A 15,420-nucleotide genomic window follows, 5' to 3' on the forward strand; every position below is an offset into this window, starting at 1 on the left:
TTCCGGACGAAGGCCATTAACGCATTTACTCGCTTCGGAATGACGTAAAATATCCGACGCTCAAGGATGATTCAGGATACGGTACGTCACCATCGATATCAGTTTTTGTCCTTCACTGCAGGCGTTGACCTTCGACCGGCAACTACAAAGGCAACTGCATGTCAACACCCGATTTTTGTGAATGAAAGCCGGAGGTACGCCGTACTCTGTTCTCTTAATTGGCTTCGCAACCTAAAGGATTTAAACATTTCTGCATAGGTAATCATGTGTTGTTTTTGCATTTATTTGTTTTGTGTGATTAATAAAATAGAAAAGTGGCAAAGCAGCTAAAAAATATGTTTCCCTTTTTATTTTGTATGTGCGCAGGTGCTGCTTTTGTTTGATGTTTGTACTGTTGACTACTCTCGCTGAGCTTACTTATGTGTCAGGTTTTATAGTGATTTGGGTTAGTTCTTATAAATATTTGAATGCCATGGGGAATCCGCAAACAACAAATATAATTATTTGTTGAGATCGGAGTAATTTTAAGGCTCATTTTTCTTTTTATACCATACACCCATGGGGTCAAGTAATATAATTAAATTCGTGTAGACGTTTTCACTAGCAGAATAAATAATAAAAGGTAGTGGTCGAAATTATTTACATATAAATTTGGCCCTTTGACTTGATTCTGGTGTATGATATACCTAAGTCGGTCCGATAGCTTATTCTATTTTAGAATTTTTCCCCCTGGAATAATTACCTAGTTACTTATGTAATTTTGATTTGGCTTTGAGGATAAATACGTGCTTTGTTAAGTACAAGTTGCGAAATTTCTATTACACATGTATAATGTACCTACCTATCTATTACAGTTACAAATAACTCAAAAGTTATCCAATATTGAAGTAACTTCTTGATATTCCTTTTGGCTACTTTTAAGGGCCAATACATTCTCTTTCTTAACAATAAAGAAGTAATATACATACATACATGCATATGTACATACTGGAACTATGTATGTATTTGAATAATCTAACGAGTTCTCATATTGTGGTTGTCTGGTATTTGAGTAAGAACCCAAATTAGCATAAGTGAATATTTTCATATGCACGACAAAGTCAGGTCACTTGGCTCATTTGTTCGTTAAGTGTTTTCAGTTCTTCCCTTAATAAGCACTTAATTAATTGCGCCTAAAAATAGACAACACAATATAACAAAACCAACAGTTTTGCGAAAAAACTTCAAATTTGTATTAATTGCTCCAACCATTACTGTTTGGCAGTCGTCCCTCTATTTTCTCAAAAATGAAATTATACGCTTATAAGAGGGCCATTAGACGACGGCAACAACAAAGATAAGAAAAGAAAACCTGTGTAAGCAAGCAAAAAAATAAAAAACTTTATGACGATGATAAGTTACTTGGCAGTGGAGAACGTAAACAACATTAAAGAAAATATTGAATGGGAGTCTTGGAATGTGCTTAAAAATACTAATTTTCATAATTTTACACCCTTAGGAACGGCCACTGAACTGTGTCAAAAAAAACTAGAAAATAATGAATGTACATACATTTGTATGCACATATGTATGTGTATATATGTATGTATATGTACTTTATGGAATCGCAAATGTCCCCTTCTCTGTTTTTCAAACTTCCGATACCAGCGCTTAGCCATTAATGCTGAACAGAAACATTAATACAATACTTAATAATCTTCCCTTGCCCATTCCGTTTCATACTTAAACATTTAATTTAAAAGAAATTAGCTAATTCTATCAATAGTATTTTTAGGGCATAATAGAAATAGAATACGACTCAAAAATAGAATGGAAATTCTTAATTGAAAGTTTAAAAATAGCAATTACACTGAGCAGCACTCAGCGACCGCCCAACAACAACGAAATCGAAGGCTGAAAGCGCCTAGGACGCTTTAATAAAGGAACTACGTGACCTGCGCTTATACATACATATGTACTTGCGTAAAACGACAAATACATACATATGTATGTATGTAGAACAGGCAAAAATTGCCTGCACCATCAACCAATATTTACAGTTGGAAAATTATACACATATAAATGAGTGTACATATATGAGTGAATATATGTGCCAATTGCCTCCTTTTATTTGGTCCCTGAGAAATGCTTTTACATTTGTTGCCTGTCACCAAGAATTAGGTCAAAGGATATTTTTAGCGTCACACACCAAACACAGTAACTCACAGACACACAAAAATGCGTAGTTTCGGGATGCTTTCTAACAAAAAAGAAAAACAACAACGAGGAAAAGTTGAATATTTAGATTCAGACATTTTTCATCAGCATTTTCGGTCACGTCATGCGGTCATGTGTGCTTCGTGATATAACAAATCAACACAAGGATAACAGCAAGGCTCAAAGCTCCTGGAAGTCGAATGCGTGACTGTTCAGGCCTTTGTGAAGGGAAAGACAAGCTATTGCAATGGCTTTACAAAAAGCCACAGCCATGGTAGGGAATCATTTTACGGCTACTTAGAGTTTTCTACCTAATAATTGTCTGCTAATTGTATTAGTTTTGCGATTCAATTTGAGTACTTCTTATATTTTATTTATATATGTATTGCCTTGTAGAATTTATTTCCCACAATTAATTTAAAATATTGTACGGCGCCATCACTAATCAATCAATTGTCAAATCAAACTGTCTGCCTGCCTGTCAATCTGCTGAAAAAAACCCTATATATGTATATGCAGTTCTTCTTGGCTATTTTTGATACTTGTGTTTTGTCTGCCAACTCATATGGAAGGGATATTAATGAAGTGTGTGGTTGCTACTGAGCCGTGACTAAATTTGTATAACGATAAATCGGTTAAATATAAGGTTTTTAAATTAAAATGATTGAGTTGACAGATTTAGTTATTGTTCGCTCAAAAATTTTAAAGAATCTCCCAAAACGAATGATAACTTAATAATTTAGTCACCAAAATGTGATGATGCAAATAAATATACTCTTAAGAACCAAATATTTTCAAATACGTAATAAGTGATATTCTTTAAGCTGTTATAGATTTTCCTTTTAGGGCTGTTGAAAAAAATTGTAATTTAATCGTTGACCCAATTTTTCCTAGTATAGTAAATTCATTTGCTAATATTGGTGTAAATGATTTTTATTGTTTAACTTTTATATGATGGTTACATAATTCATTAAATATTTTGGAAGCTTTTTGGTAGATAGTTTTCTAGTTTTCATTCCGTTATAATTTTTTTGTATTTGTATGTGTCCTGTCAACTTTATTGCTTTGGCTTACATTTTTTGTTATATTTCTATGATGTATAGGTATAGTATTTTTTCATTAAAGTGCTGTACTACATAAGCAATCTGACATAAAATGATTCATGAGTGAACTTACTTAATAATTTTTTGCTTATCTGTTATTGAAATTTTTCTTACGTGGAACATATATGTAATTAAATGTCAAGCAAAACACTTTAACTTTTGATCCCATTCAGAGGGGTACTAATGAAAAAAAAAAAAATTATGTTCAGTTTTTTAGCATCCCCATTTAAAAACGTAACATTCTTATAAATTTAAACATATTTGTTTAATTTTTTTTGTTTCATTTTTAATAAATATAATATCTGGTTTTGACTTTGTTGAAAGGCACAAATTCGAAAATATGTCATTTTTTACCTACAGTCTCTTTTTGTTATATGAATGGAGTATGTATGAATCGAGAAAAAAATGTTTTTTCTATAAGTATAGTAGCTACGCACTATTTCTATGATAATTTCAACTACAAATTCTACTGGTATTATAATTTCTCAAAGTGCAAAAGTTATTAATCAAATCTTACAAAATGGTTATTGATATCTTCATATATTTGGCGCTCGTTATGGTAAGAAGGGCGGGACAACGAGTGAAGAAAAAAAGCGAAGGATTTTGTATAATTCTCTTATTGTGTTGCCTTCTTTTTTATCACAGATTTTGAAGTGAATGTGCAATTAAACTTTTAAAGAATTTTTCTGGATGTAACCTTACAGCCAAAAAACGACTATAAATGTATTGGTTAGCTGTTTGAATACGGTAATTTATCGAGAATGTCAAAGAATTACCTATTGGTTATATACATTTATGAATGCGCCAGGAAAGTGAGTTGTAAACGTAAGGTAAAGTTTTCTTTTAACGCCTTGCATATTGACAGCAGACAGAACTGCGTGGCACCCGCTGAGTGGGCAAACCAGACATGCCCTTTAGATATGTATAGGATACAGGTTGACGTAGAATACGTTGAGGCTGAGGCTTTACCTTTACCTTGCACTTTGATGTTGAGGATGAAGTAGGAATGCCAGCCTGATGCCTTTGCTGATGTTTGTTCAGCTCCACATTAGAAGCGGATTTAAGAGCCGATTTTAACGGCATGGCAGTTGACACAGAGGCAAGAGAGGTGCTGCCTATTGGAGGCGGTGGTGAATGTCCGCTGCAGGATAACGAGCGTGAAGTTAACGAAAGACTTTCAAAGGCACGACGCAGTGAGGACGTGGATCGGCGATGCAACCGAGAAAAGCCAGACTGACCTAAGGTTGCAGGTTTGGTCTGTTTAATGGGGTGATCCATCTCGCGCTCTTCCATGTCCAATGTGCTACTAGTTTCACTTGAGGCGCAAGACATGCTCAACGATATTTGTTGTTGATGATGATGCCCGTTGACACGCCCAGTGGAGGAGCATGAATCGGTTGATGAACTGTGTGTATCTTCTTCCTGTGCAGATGCAGCGGCAACAACGTCATCGGCCTGATTCAGGTCATCCGATGACCTCAACCCAAAGCGTCGACTCAGATGCTGAAAGAATCCCATGTTCCGTTCGAAGCGTGGAGTTGGTGAAACACTTAAGCTGCTGCCTGGAGAACTCTGGGACGAAGCTTCTAGCTTTAAATTGGCGTTGGAGTTGGCGTTATTATTGTTGTTGTTTAAGCTGCCATTGCTAGAAGTCTTCAATTTGGTTATGTTTGGTTTTTTGGCCTGCAAATCATCAGCAAAGCATACGTGAGGTGCACTCATGGTGTGGTGTGGTGTGGCTTTGTTTTGCTTTGTTATTGCCGGTTTTTTCTTTAATTGTTTTCAGTATTCTGCTTGTGCTGCTTTAGCCGACTGTCGGCTTCGTGGAACCGACCAGGCCCGTTGTCCTTTTGCGTTTGAGTCGGCATATGAAAAGCCTCTTGCTTTTATAGACTCCACCGGATTTGTCTGCAAAGCGACAACTTTTAGTCGGTCTGCAATGTTACGGAGGCTCTCTCTTTTTGCTTTTCTCTTCTCTCTTTTTTTTTAATCTCTCCTTGTCTTTTTATTTAAATAATCGAAACAGGATACAAAAACATGTTTTCTCAGATTATGTAAGTTACACACATATATGGGTCGATTTAAAATTAATTGTTGCTTTTACTTTTGGTCCCCAGGTGTAGGCAACGACTTTTTTTATTGGTACAGTACAGTTAAATTTTGATTCATTTCCCTTTCTGGTAAACAGTTTTTAAAGGAAAACGTTTGCATACCTATGAATATTGTCAACCAAATATTTTGCATATACAAATTTTTTTTGCTGTATTATAATCAAACAAATTAAATAATGCGAGCCATTTTAAAGTCCCTAATTCCTTCAAGTAACTTCTACAAATAAGTTTCGCTTCTTAAATATTTTTGTATATTATGAGATACATTTTACTATATTCTTTTACGCGCATCATCCTTTTTAAAAAATGAAGAGATCCTAAAAATGAAGGAAGCTGTCAAAAATAGTTTTATTCTTCTTCCCTGAAATTGTTTTTACTTATTTTGAATAAGGCCTAAATTTGACTTAAATGTGATATAAATAAATATACAGAAATTCACTTGCCAATTTGGGACCTAATAAGGTTCTTTGTTTAACAGAAGGCACATAATAAAAGTCGTGGGCGATTGCTTCTCATTCCCCATTGTTTATTCTCTAATTAGAGTCGCAATTGTTTCCATTTAAGATGGCCTGACGTTAAAGAGTGCAAAAGCGTTAAATCTTATTATTCTGTCGTAGACTTTAGATAGTCACCGAGTAAAGATAATAAACAATGTTGACTTGCCAAACGCTGTGCGTCAAAGCATTAACTCATTTGGCATAATAAAACTGTTTAATGGATTCAAATAATGATTGAAAATCAATCATTAAATCAGTAGTAAGGATATTGAACTTTTATTTTAAGTGAAATAGCTTTTTATATTGCTGCAATATATTAATTTGGGCTTTCGTTACTGCAAGACAATTGCATTATATAGCTTCTATAAGGATGCTCGGTCCAAATTTCAGATTAAAAACTACATTGTTTTTTCCAGTATTAAGATATAATAAAAAGGCATAAAACTTTATAAATTTGATTAGCTATCCGATTGACTATTAGTCTGCTTATTAGCGAAAATATAGACCTTTGTGCTATAGTTGACCATTATTTTCACATGAATCAGAGATACAGAACATGCAGTACACACTGGAAGAGCAACTTTTACCTTTTACTTTTTATTATGTTAAAACAGGTATCATCAAAAATTTTTGCCACTTTCCAAAGCAATTGACTTCGGCGAATAACGTCATTGTATAATATCCTACATGATATGGAGTATGTCAAAGGTATAAGGTCGAGTCCTTCGCCTGAATAAACGCACACTGGCACAGTTCTTCCATTTCTCCCCATCAAACAGAAGAAGAGAAAGAAAATCCTGCAAAACATTCGGCTCATTTTCGGGAAGCTTTTGCGTTGTTAACATCGTACTGAAACGATTGCGGAGCTTTTACTTACCGTTACAATTTAAATTGGCCATACAAGAACCTTGTCAGAATAAAATTAAAAAAGGCTTTGATTTTTTGATTATTGACAGCTATTCTTATTTATTAGTTTAAGGTAATTTAATAGATCTAAAAATTTATGGTATTGTTTAAGTACATATACATACATTTACTTAAATTTTCTTAGAAGCTAATCATTTTCTCTAGATATTTTCGTCAATGATATTTTCGTAAATGTTTTCCGTTAGAATTAAAAAAAAAATTTTACTTTGTTGAAATTTTTTTTTTTCAACTTTTCCAGTTGTATAAATTCGTTTTTCTTTAAAGGGAGGGACCAAAAATACTAATTTAAAAAGTGCGTAAAAAAAAATATTAACTCAAAGTTTGAGCTACATACGTATAACCTTACAGAGATATGTGAAGGGAAGAATTATTTATTATAATAAATATGCCAAATGAAGGCTTCTCTAAGGTAGACTTCAGATAATTTTATTATCTTGACGATGTTAATTCTTAAACAGGTGTATTTTGACGCACATTTATTAGAATTATATAGGTACACTTATTGGGCGTTGTTTCACACATTTATAAAATATGTTTCGCTGCATTTTCTAACCATTTTCAAATTATTTAATTCTTTACTCCCTCCAATTTTAGGCACTACTCGATCATCACTAAACCCTAATTTAAATAGCCTTTTCACCTAACGGCGATCTTTTGTCTTTTTGCAGCAATTACTTAATGTTTTTGGTTTTTTAGTACATATGATGCAGGGTGTAAGGACAGCAGGCCGCATAGCTGGGTACACGTGAATATAGCCCCGACATGCCCTTCATGTATACGTATTGAACTGGAGGTCGCAATATGCTCTGCTGCTTTTTTCCCTTCTTAGATGACGATGATGATGACGATGAAGAAGTGGAATTGTTAGAGGAGTTACTGGAGTTGCTGTTATGGGGAGTCAGTGATTTTTTTGCAATTTGCCGCCGATGAAGAGGTGTACTGCTACAGGAAAGCGAGCGCAGTGAAGCTGTTGTAGTGTTTGAGGATGAAAAATGCTGGAGCATACGACTAACCGAAGAGGAGATGGAAATGCGACTCAAGTGTAAGCCAGCTCTCAGGCTCGAGCGCGGCTTACTGTCATTTCGATTCTCATCTGCCTCGTCACTGCTGCTGCTGCTGCTACTGTTGCAATCCTCATCGTAGTGCTCCAGTGCACTACCTGGACGTTGATACACAGACTCCACATAAACATGAGTATTATTGTCTGTGTTTGAAGTATAGTAATCCAGGCCGGGAGAGTATCGCGAATATGCGGAAGTCGATGAGGCCAAATCCAAACTGGATCCACCATTAATACCCTCTGCTGGTGAGCCAGAACTTCCTCTTTCATAACTTAAGCTGAAGCTATCTGTAGAACTGCTGCGTATGTCATCTTGGCTACTGTAGACCGTGTCATTATGGTGATGATGGTGCTGGAAATGGCGTCCCAAATGCTTGCTCAGCAACTGCAGTAGACTGCGGGATCTGGAAAGCTTTTGGCCACGCGAACAGGACGACGAAGACGATGACTTTGCCTGCTTGCCGCCATCCAAATCTACGGAGGAACTGGCCGCTGAACTGCCAGTTGAGCACGATTTCGAGCAATTATTTGGGGATAGACTATCCATTCGCACTTTATTTGTTTCACGTGAAAAACAAGTGTTTTATTTCGACGATTCCGCTACTATTATATTTGCGCGACGTCTAGTCAGAGACTATGCCTGGCAGGCGTAGTTGGTGCTGCTTTTATACCTCTTGCTGTCAATGTCGTGAGAGCTTTGTCTTGTCAACCTTCGCCTAGCTGCGGCAAACGAAGTTGGTTCGAATCCTCATCCGAAGCCAAGTTTCCTTTACCAGCGACGTCAACTTTAATCAGTGCCCATATTGCTGTTGAACGAAACACACCTTTGGCAAATGTGCTTATTTTAAACGAGCATGTTTTCTTTGCCTGTAGCCGAAGTTTTGCGTACTTTTTTGTACTTTTGACCTGTTGATTCCAAACACAAACGTCCCTCCCTTTGGTCTTTTCCAATCAACGTGACTTGTGATTTTTCCTTTTTTAACAGAGAAAACCTTTTACGTTTGCTGCACTTTTGAGTTTTTATTGTGCATGATTGAGAACGTGATCCGTGCACGTCATTTCTCAGCGTCTTTTGTATGCAAGCAAGTCTTTGCTTAGCAGCCAGCAAAAATCAAGAACAAAAATAATTTTTAATATATTTATTTATAATATAGGAACAATTAAAATTATTGAAAATTTATAACTAAGGCGCTGCCAGCTAAGACTCTCGGCTTATATTCAAGTGTGACTATAACTTATGAATCAGAAACTTCGACGGTGTCAAATGCATATAATTTATCAGGACTTTTATTACTTTGCAGGACTAATTTGTTATTTACTCAAACAAATAAACTTTTTTTTATTAAAAATGGTTGAATTTGAGATTGCTCTACGCGGCATGTGCATACATGCTAATGTATACCCTTGAACAAAAATGGTATGGTAATTTTGATCAGAAGTATGTAACACATGGACAGAAAAAATCTCCAAATATATTACGTATACCTATATACACATATTATTGATCAGCACGATATGACGAGTTCATATAGCTTATCAGTCCGTATTTCACTTCGTCCGTCTGAATCCTGCTATACATATGCATTGCTTTGCTAGTTAAGTTGGCAGATACGTTTCTAATACATACGTCTTTCCCCCGCTTAAGACAAAAGATCAAGGACAATACGAACTATAAAAAGATGGCATTTTGAAACTAAAAGGCCTTACAAAATCACACAAAGTTAAATTTTTACATAAGAAAATGTCACGTGCCTGCTTTACTTTGCCACCTGTGGCCCCTCAATAGCTTACCAATGCGTGCTCAAAGTAAAACATGGTAGTTGAATTTTTATTTGCTGTTTATTGAGTAAGCCATTGTAATGGTCTACTCCTACATTTTTCTCTGCACAATTTGCCTGATGGTTGGTTTTTTGGTTTCAAATCAGATATGGGGTAACGGCAGGGCGCTTATGCTCAGATTAAGTGAACTATAACGACTGTAGCCAGCATAGCCATAGCAATTGCTTGAATAGTTTATATGGTCTCCCGTAGTATGGCCCTGGGCTTTGTGAAGCTACAGAAGGTTGCGGATGCTGGTTACCGCCGCATAATATTCATTTAACCTACCCAAAGAGAATTGCGCATTTTCTTGTCATTGTCGTAGTCGGAGCGTCGTTGTACGGAGGTGTCTGATATACTTTAAGCTCTGTTCTATCTTTCTGCGGGCCTTTTATATATATGTTAGGGGATTGGTAGACGACTTAAGATCGCGTTTAAGATTCCTTTATGTGCCGATTCAGATTGATTGCCTAATTGAAATTTTACTTGGTTGAACATAATTAAACCTTAACCAAAAATTTAACCAGTTATTCTTTCCAACTGGCAGTAGTTGACTTTAAACCTGTGTCCAGCAGGCCAAAATCCAGTAGTAAGAGGTTTATGGTTAGTTTTCGGACACTCGTAAAAGGTTATCACACAAAAAAAGAATATTGCATTCTTTAGATTTTAAAACTTAAACCAATGACTTTTGAATTAATTTACTTTCAAACTGGTTTGATTATTGATAGCATGAGACTCGTTTCACTCTTGTAAACAATAAATTTAAATCCAGAATCTAGAATTTGTGTAATGCAAAGGATGTGTGATAGACACACACATACAGTTATTGTCATTATCAATTGAAGAGTTTATAAACCAATTTTATATGAACTAAATTATGCGATTGCATTAGGACATTTTTGAATATGTATTCACTTTCTTTGGGAACCTGCTGCTCCATGTGACCAGTCGGTGGTCACGTTTTGAAAGCAGAGTGCAAGAGTCAAAAACGTCAGGCGGAGAAATTATTCGTCACATTGCACTTTCAGTGACAAGCGATGTTCGCAATTGCTAGGGCTTCTATTCGACTGGACGCTGACGTACGGTGCGTGGTGTTTAATTTATTCTGAGAAAAGCAATGCTGCTTTCTGGAAATTGTTTTACATCCATTTGTACACACAATGCAATGCTGTGACAAGAAAAAAATAAATGTGTACAAAGATGTGTGTTAAATTTTGCATTTTTTCTTTCAGTTATTCAAGAATATCTCTCTCTTAAATAATGAAGCTGGGGGTTATGGTCAGGCAATATAAGGGCCTTTGTGTTTAAATCTGGTTGCCTTGAGTTCAAGACAGTGCAGGTGACCTAGCCGCTGGAAGTAGGGGATGTTGTTAATTAAAAACCATCCAGGGTCAATGAAAGACAATAATAACGGGACACTTAGGGTAAGAGTTTCTGTTAAACTTTATTCATGTTTCATATGTGTATAAGATTATTATGAGCTGCTAGTGCATAATGGGTTCTCGACGAGCTGTGTCCTTAACGTTAGTAGATATACTCATAGGTCAAAGGCTTATAGTCCGCTCGATACTGTTGCTGAAAGGAATTGGGAGTCTCCACGCTGTGATAGACATGCGATGATTGGGATACGGGAACAGTCACTAGGCGAGAATAGGCTAAGGGCAGGATAGATGTACTGTGGGCATAGGAAACAGCCGTAGCAGGGTAATAGTCGTAAGTAGGGGTATAGTAGCTAAATACGTCATGCCCTAAGGCAAGCCCAAGCAGACAGGCAAAAATCAACTACAAAATTAGATAAAAAGGATAACAAAAACTTTAAAACTGTACGCTTAGTTCAAACTTTAGACCACTCACCAGCTTCATAGTAAGTTGTCCAACTCCTAGAGATTGTGCCATTCAACTGAATTTCCGAAGGTACTCAACTCTAGCTTTTATAGGCAGGCAGGCATGATTTTTATTTTTTTCTCCCTTTTTTTGTAGTCGACAAGTTCAGGAGCTCAAGCAGTGGCGGCATTAAATGAAAGAAGTCTCTAACTTACTTCGTTGCATTAAAAGAAAACTTGTTGTTCTTCTGTCTTTTTGATTATATGTATGCCTGTCTGTCGACGTTTTTATCCCATCGTGAGGTACCTCGCTTTTTTGCACTGTTCATTTTCTTATTCTTGGCAAGATACATGCGTCTGCATGCTACATACATAAATAAGAGATGCCTAACTCGCATCTGGATTGCTTTTCACATCAAATAAACAATTAAATAAGGCGCACTTCCGTGTATTTATACCTAGTTTCAAGGTCAGAATTATACTTAAATTGGGTGTGAGCGAGTGGTGTTCAGGAAAAAATGCGATGTTTCTCAAATGGCAAGGAAAACACATCTTTTGTTTTCCTTTTGCGCCACCGAAAAAATACGAAAACTCCCACGCATAAGACAATTAATTTATGTTGGTACACATATTTATTGTATGTTGTTATTGACTGCTTTCGGTCTTAAATTACGCATCATCAATGGTCAGATATTGAGTGGGATTATTGATTTGCATCCACATTATTTTTCGATACACCGATTAAACGGCAATTGTATAAAGGGAAATGTAACAATTGACTGAATGACGCAAAAAGACGGGGTTAGAGTAAATTGATGTTAATGTTCCACAACTAATCGCTGATTTAATCTGAGTGTTAACATATACAATTTACACAAAACGTATTTGAACTGAAATGTTGTTAAAAAAAAGTTGTAATTTTTTACCCGGTTCATTTTGGAATTCATTATTATTAATTTCCTTGATAAATAATGGAAATAAGTAAGTCGGCTCGCCGACTTTCGTATACCATGAACCAAAATTGCGAGAGACAAACTCATTTCATTGAACTGCGTTGGCGAATGGATGCGTGTTAGAACTTCTAAACAACATAAATAGATTGGGCGGCGTGACAAAATTTCCCAAAAATTTGCAGTATTTACTACACGAGACTAGATACAAAATTTGGTAGCTCCATCTCTTAAAGTCTCCGAGATCTAATTTTTCATACAGACAGACGGACGGAAAGGCAGAGGGACTTGGCTGGATCGATTGGACAGTTGATGCTGATCAAGAATATTTTATGGCTTTCTGACTGTGCATCATGGATGGTATGCATGGTATAAAACTATGAGAAAAACTGGTCTAATTTTTTGTTGTAAGTATCAGAATTAGTTTCGGTTACTTCAGTTTTTAGACCGCAAAAAAAAAAAAAAAAAAAAAAAAAACAACACAATCGTAGCTTAGCAGTTTTTTAAAAAGACAGGGGTAATTCAACCCGCCAAAGTCATTCGTTATGTACAGCTAGCTTAAGACATTTGAGTAGTTACCTTTCAAAAAAAAAATTCCAATAAACAAGTCTTTGAGATACCCTGCTTAAAGTTACGAAAATGCATTATAATATTGTAAGTATTGAAATTACAAATGCAGAGTATACTTTTGCGTATTTAGTATACTCTTCCGATCCATGGGTATGAGGTTAAGACACATACACACACACACACACACATAGACGCTTAAGATGCTAAGATTTCAAAGTTATTCAAGGCCTGGTTATTGTGTTATATAAAAGAGAAGCCCACCGTCGAATTCAAATCATTAAGTCTTCTGTTGGCTTTGCTTCGAGATCGAGCTTAAGTGTGAAACGCCCTCAAAATGTTTAAGCTAGTAAGTAAAGTCAATCAACTGTCCATCTTTGCTTTTTGTCTTATTCTAACGCCCACTCCTTGCAGTTCGTTTTTATATGCCTATGCCTGGCCCTGGCCTTGGCTGCGCCGGGTCTGCTTCACTCCACGACGCCCATTTTGACCAGCACTTCGTATCATAGCCTGCCATCAGTGCGTTTGATCCGTCCGATTTGGACTTCTTCGCTTGCATCGCACAGCATTGTGCGTCCGTTAAATTATGGCGGCGGATACGGCGGCGGCTATGGTTGGTGGTAAATACTGCAATGTCTACCACAACCAGCTTGAGATGACAGCTTTAAGTTGCCGCCTTGATAGCAGAGGAAAATTAAATGCCTCGAAATAAATTACTAACATTTTTTGTTCAACTGATTGACGTTCTATGTTTTTGGTAATGATCATTGTTGTAGTTGGTAGAACTCCCAACGAATCAAGGCGTCTTGCAGATGTAGTATTCATAAGCAAAGGGGAGAGGATTAAAATGATTTGTTCTTGCTGGCAGTTTTTACGGTCTCACAAGCCCCATTACTGCGTCCATACCAAGAAGTCTGCCATATAAAAGGACTGACGCAATATCGCTTAGAATTTAGTCATTTTTCATACTTGGTGCTCGAAATGTTAACTGTGAGTTAGGTGACTTTATAAAAATCCACAGTATACAAACCTTTTCTTCTAGGCATGTCTATGGTCATTGATGCTAATACAATCCATTTGGTGTCAGCCACTGTCTGATGTAGTATTAAACAAAAGATTCTCATCAGTCGATACCCTTTCTCCATTGGACCTCATCGTGCCCGATCCATTAATCCATTTTTACAGTGATCCCGCTAAGGTTTATATGGGTGACAGTTTAGTTCAAGATGCTGGCAAATTCATTATCAATATCTATCAATTGGTGCAGCAGCCATCCACAAACACAAAAAAAAATAAAAAAAATAAATTTCCGTTATCATTCCCGCAGCACAAAGTGTTTGTGGATGCTTTTGGCAATCGCATATCTTTAAGTCTCGGATTATCTTTTAATTTTCAGGCAGCCTTGAATTAGAATGCTATTCTTTTTACGAAACATTTCAAGTTGAAGACATTAAAACCATTAAATAAAAAAATCATTTACTTATAGAGGACTTAAAAAGGAATAGATTACATCAATATATTTAACTCGAAAAACGGCTCCTGTGTTAAATATTTTCAAAATATTTTTGGGCATCCTTAAAAAGGAATTCAAGGACTACCCTTCCATATAATTTTTTTTTTGTTTTTGTATTAGTGTTAAAATTATGTTTCTTTAGAAGGAAAATCTTAATAATTTCAAATATTTTCACATATTCCTAACTTTGTGAACCTGTAACAATGCCAATTTTTGACCGATTTTTAAAATCTTGTATCAGTTTATGCATCAAAATATATACGTTCGGTTGGCATTGAAACCTCTGAGAAAATCACGATTTAGTAAAAATTATATTTTTTTACAAGGAAAATCCTTAAAACCTCAAATATTCTCACATAACCCTAACATGCAGAACTCTGCAATATTCCAGGACCATAATAATATTTTTACATGTTCCAAACACTTTTTCTGTATCATCAATTCATCAATGCACAGATAAAACCTTCCAAATATCATTTCCATTTATTTTTCTTCTTCTTCTCCATGCTGCATGCTGCGATTGGCACGCATACACATACAGCTTACGTAGCGTTGCGTCGAAAATTACATATTATCATAAAAGTTTTTTGATATAACTTATAATGATTATGGTACCTGTTTAAAACAAATACGCAATATTTTAAAAAAGATTTTGAAATACTATACACTACCGCACTATTGTACTTATACGAACTTCGACAAAATGCGGGCTAAAGGGTTAAATTACAATTAAGCTGAAAGTTAACAGTATGCTTTTTGCCGGCTAAAAAAGTCTCAAATAAAATGTTTATATAATATGCTAAGCAGACACATAATTGATTCTGTACATGAGTTGACATAGATTATGTACGCATC

General features: G+C 35.8%; 4 protein-coding genes across 4 annotated transcripts; 1 reads left to right on the top strand and 3 right to left on the bottom strand.

Moving 5' to 3' along the window:
• Window positions 1–3,729: 3,729 nt before the first annotated feature.
• On the bottom strand, window positions 3,730–5,213 carry LOC6638671 (myb-like protein AA). The gene has a single exon (XM_002062611.3). It carries the CDS (start codon window positions 5,019–5,021, stop codon window positions 4,143–4,145), a length of 879 nt encoding a protein of 292 aa, XP_002062647.1. The 5' UTR covers window positions 5,022–5,213; the 3' UTR covers window positions 3,730–4,142.
• Window positions 5,214–7,293: 2,080 nt separating this feature from the next.
• Window positions 7,294–9,046, bottom strand: LOC6638720 (probable serine/threonine-protein kinase dyrk2). The gene has a single exon (XM_002062610.3). It carries the CDS (start codon window positions 8,439–8,441, stop codon window positions 7,527–7,529), a length of 915 nt encoding a protein of 304 aa, XP_002062646.1. The 5' UTR covers window positions 8,442–9,046; the 3' UTR covers window positions 7,294–7,526.
• Window positions 9,047–11,137: 2,091 nt separating this feature from the next.
• Window positions 11,138–11,599, bottom strand: LOC6638719. The gene is made up of 2 exons (XM_002062609.2): window positions 11,567–11,599; window positions 11,138–11,494 (listed from the first exon to the last, which is right to left on the bottom strand). The coding sequence occupies exons 1-2, from the start codon at window positions 11,573–11,575 to the stop codon at window positions 11,237–11,239; spliced, it is 267 nt and encodes an 88-aa protein (XP_002062645.1). The 5' UTR covers window positions 11,576–11,599; the 3' UTR covers window positions 11,138–11,236.
• Window positions 11,600–13,389: 1,790 nt separating this feature from the next.
• Window positions 13,390–13,733, top strand: LOC6638718. Its single transcript, XM_002062608.2, has 2 exons — window positions 13,390–13,401; window positions 13,467–13,733. Exons 1-2 carry the CDS (start codon window positions 13,390–13,392, stop codon window positions 13,674–13,676), a joined length of 222 nt encoding a protein of 73 aa, XP_002062644.1. The 3' UTR covers window positions 13,677–13,733.
• Window positions 13,734–15,420: the final 1,687 nt, after the last annotated feature.

This window comes from Drosophila willistoni, assembly GCF_018902025.1.
Source record: "Drosophila willistoni isolate 14030-0811.24 chromosome XR unlocalized genomic scaffold, UCI_dwil_1.1 Seg144, whole genome shotgun sequence".
NCBI classification, from domain to species: Eukaryota; Metazoa; Arthropoda; class Insecta; order Diptera; family Drosophilidae; genus Drosophila; species Drosophila willistoni.

Bases quoted from the DNA above. Each gene is read 5' to 3' on its own strand.
- LOC6638671 (XM_002062611.3), bottom strand. From the start codon at position 5,021: ATGAGTGCACCTCACGTATGCTTTGCTGATGATTTGCAGGCCAAAAAA.
- LOC6638720 (XM_002062610.3), bottom strand. From the start codon at position 8,441: ATGGATAGTCTATCCCCAAATAATTGCTCGAAATCGTGCTCAACTGGC.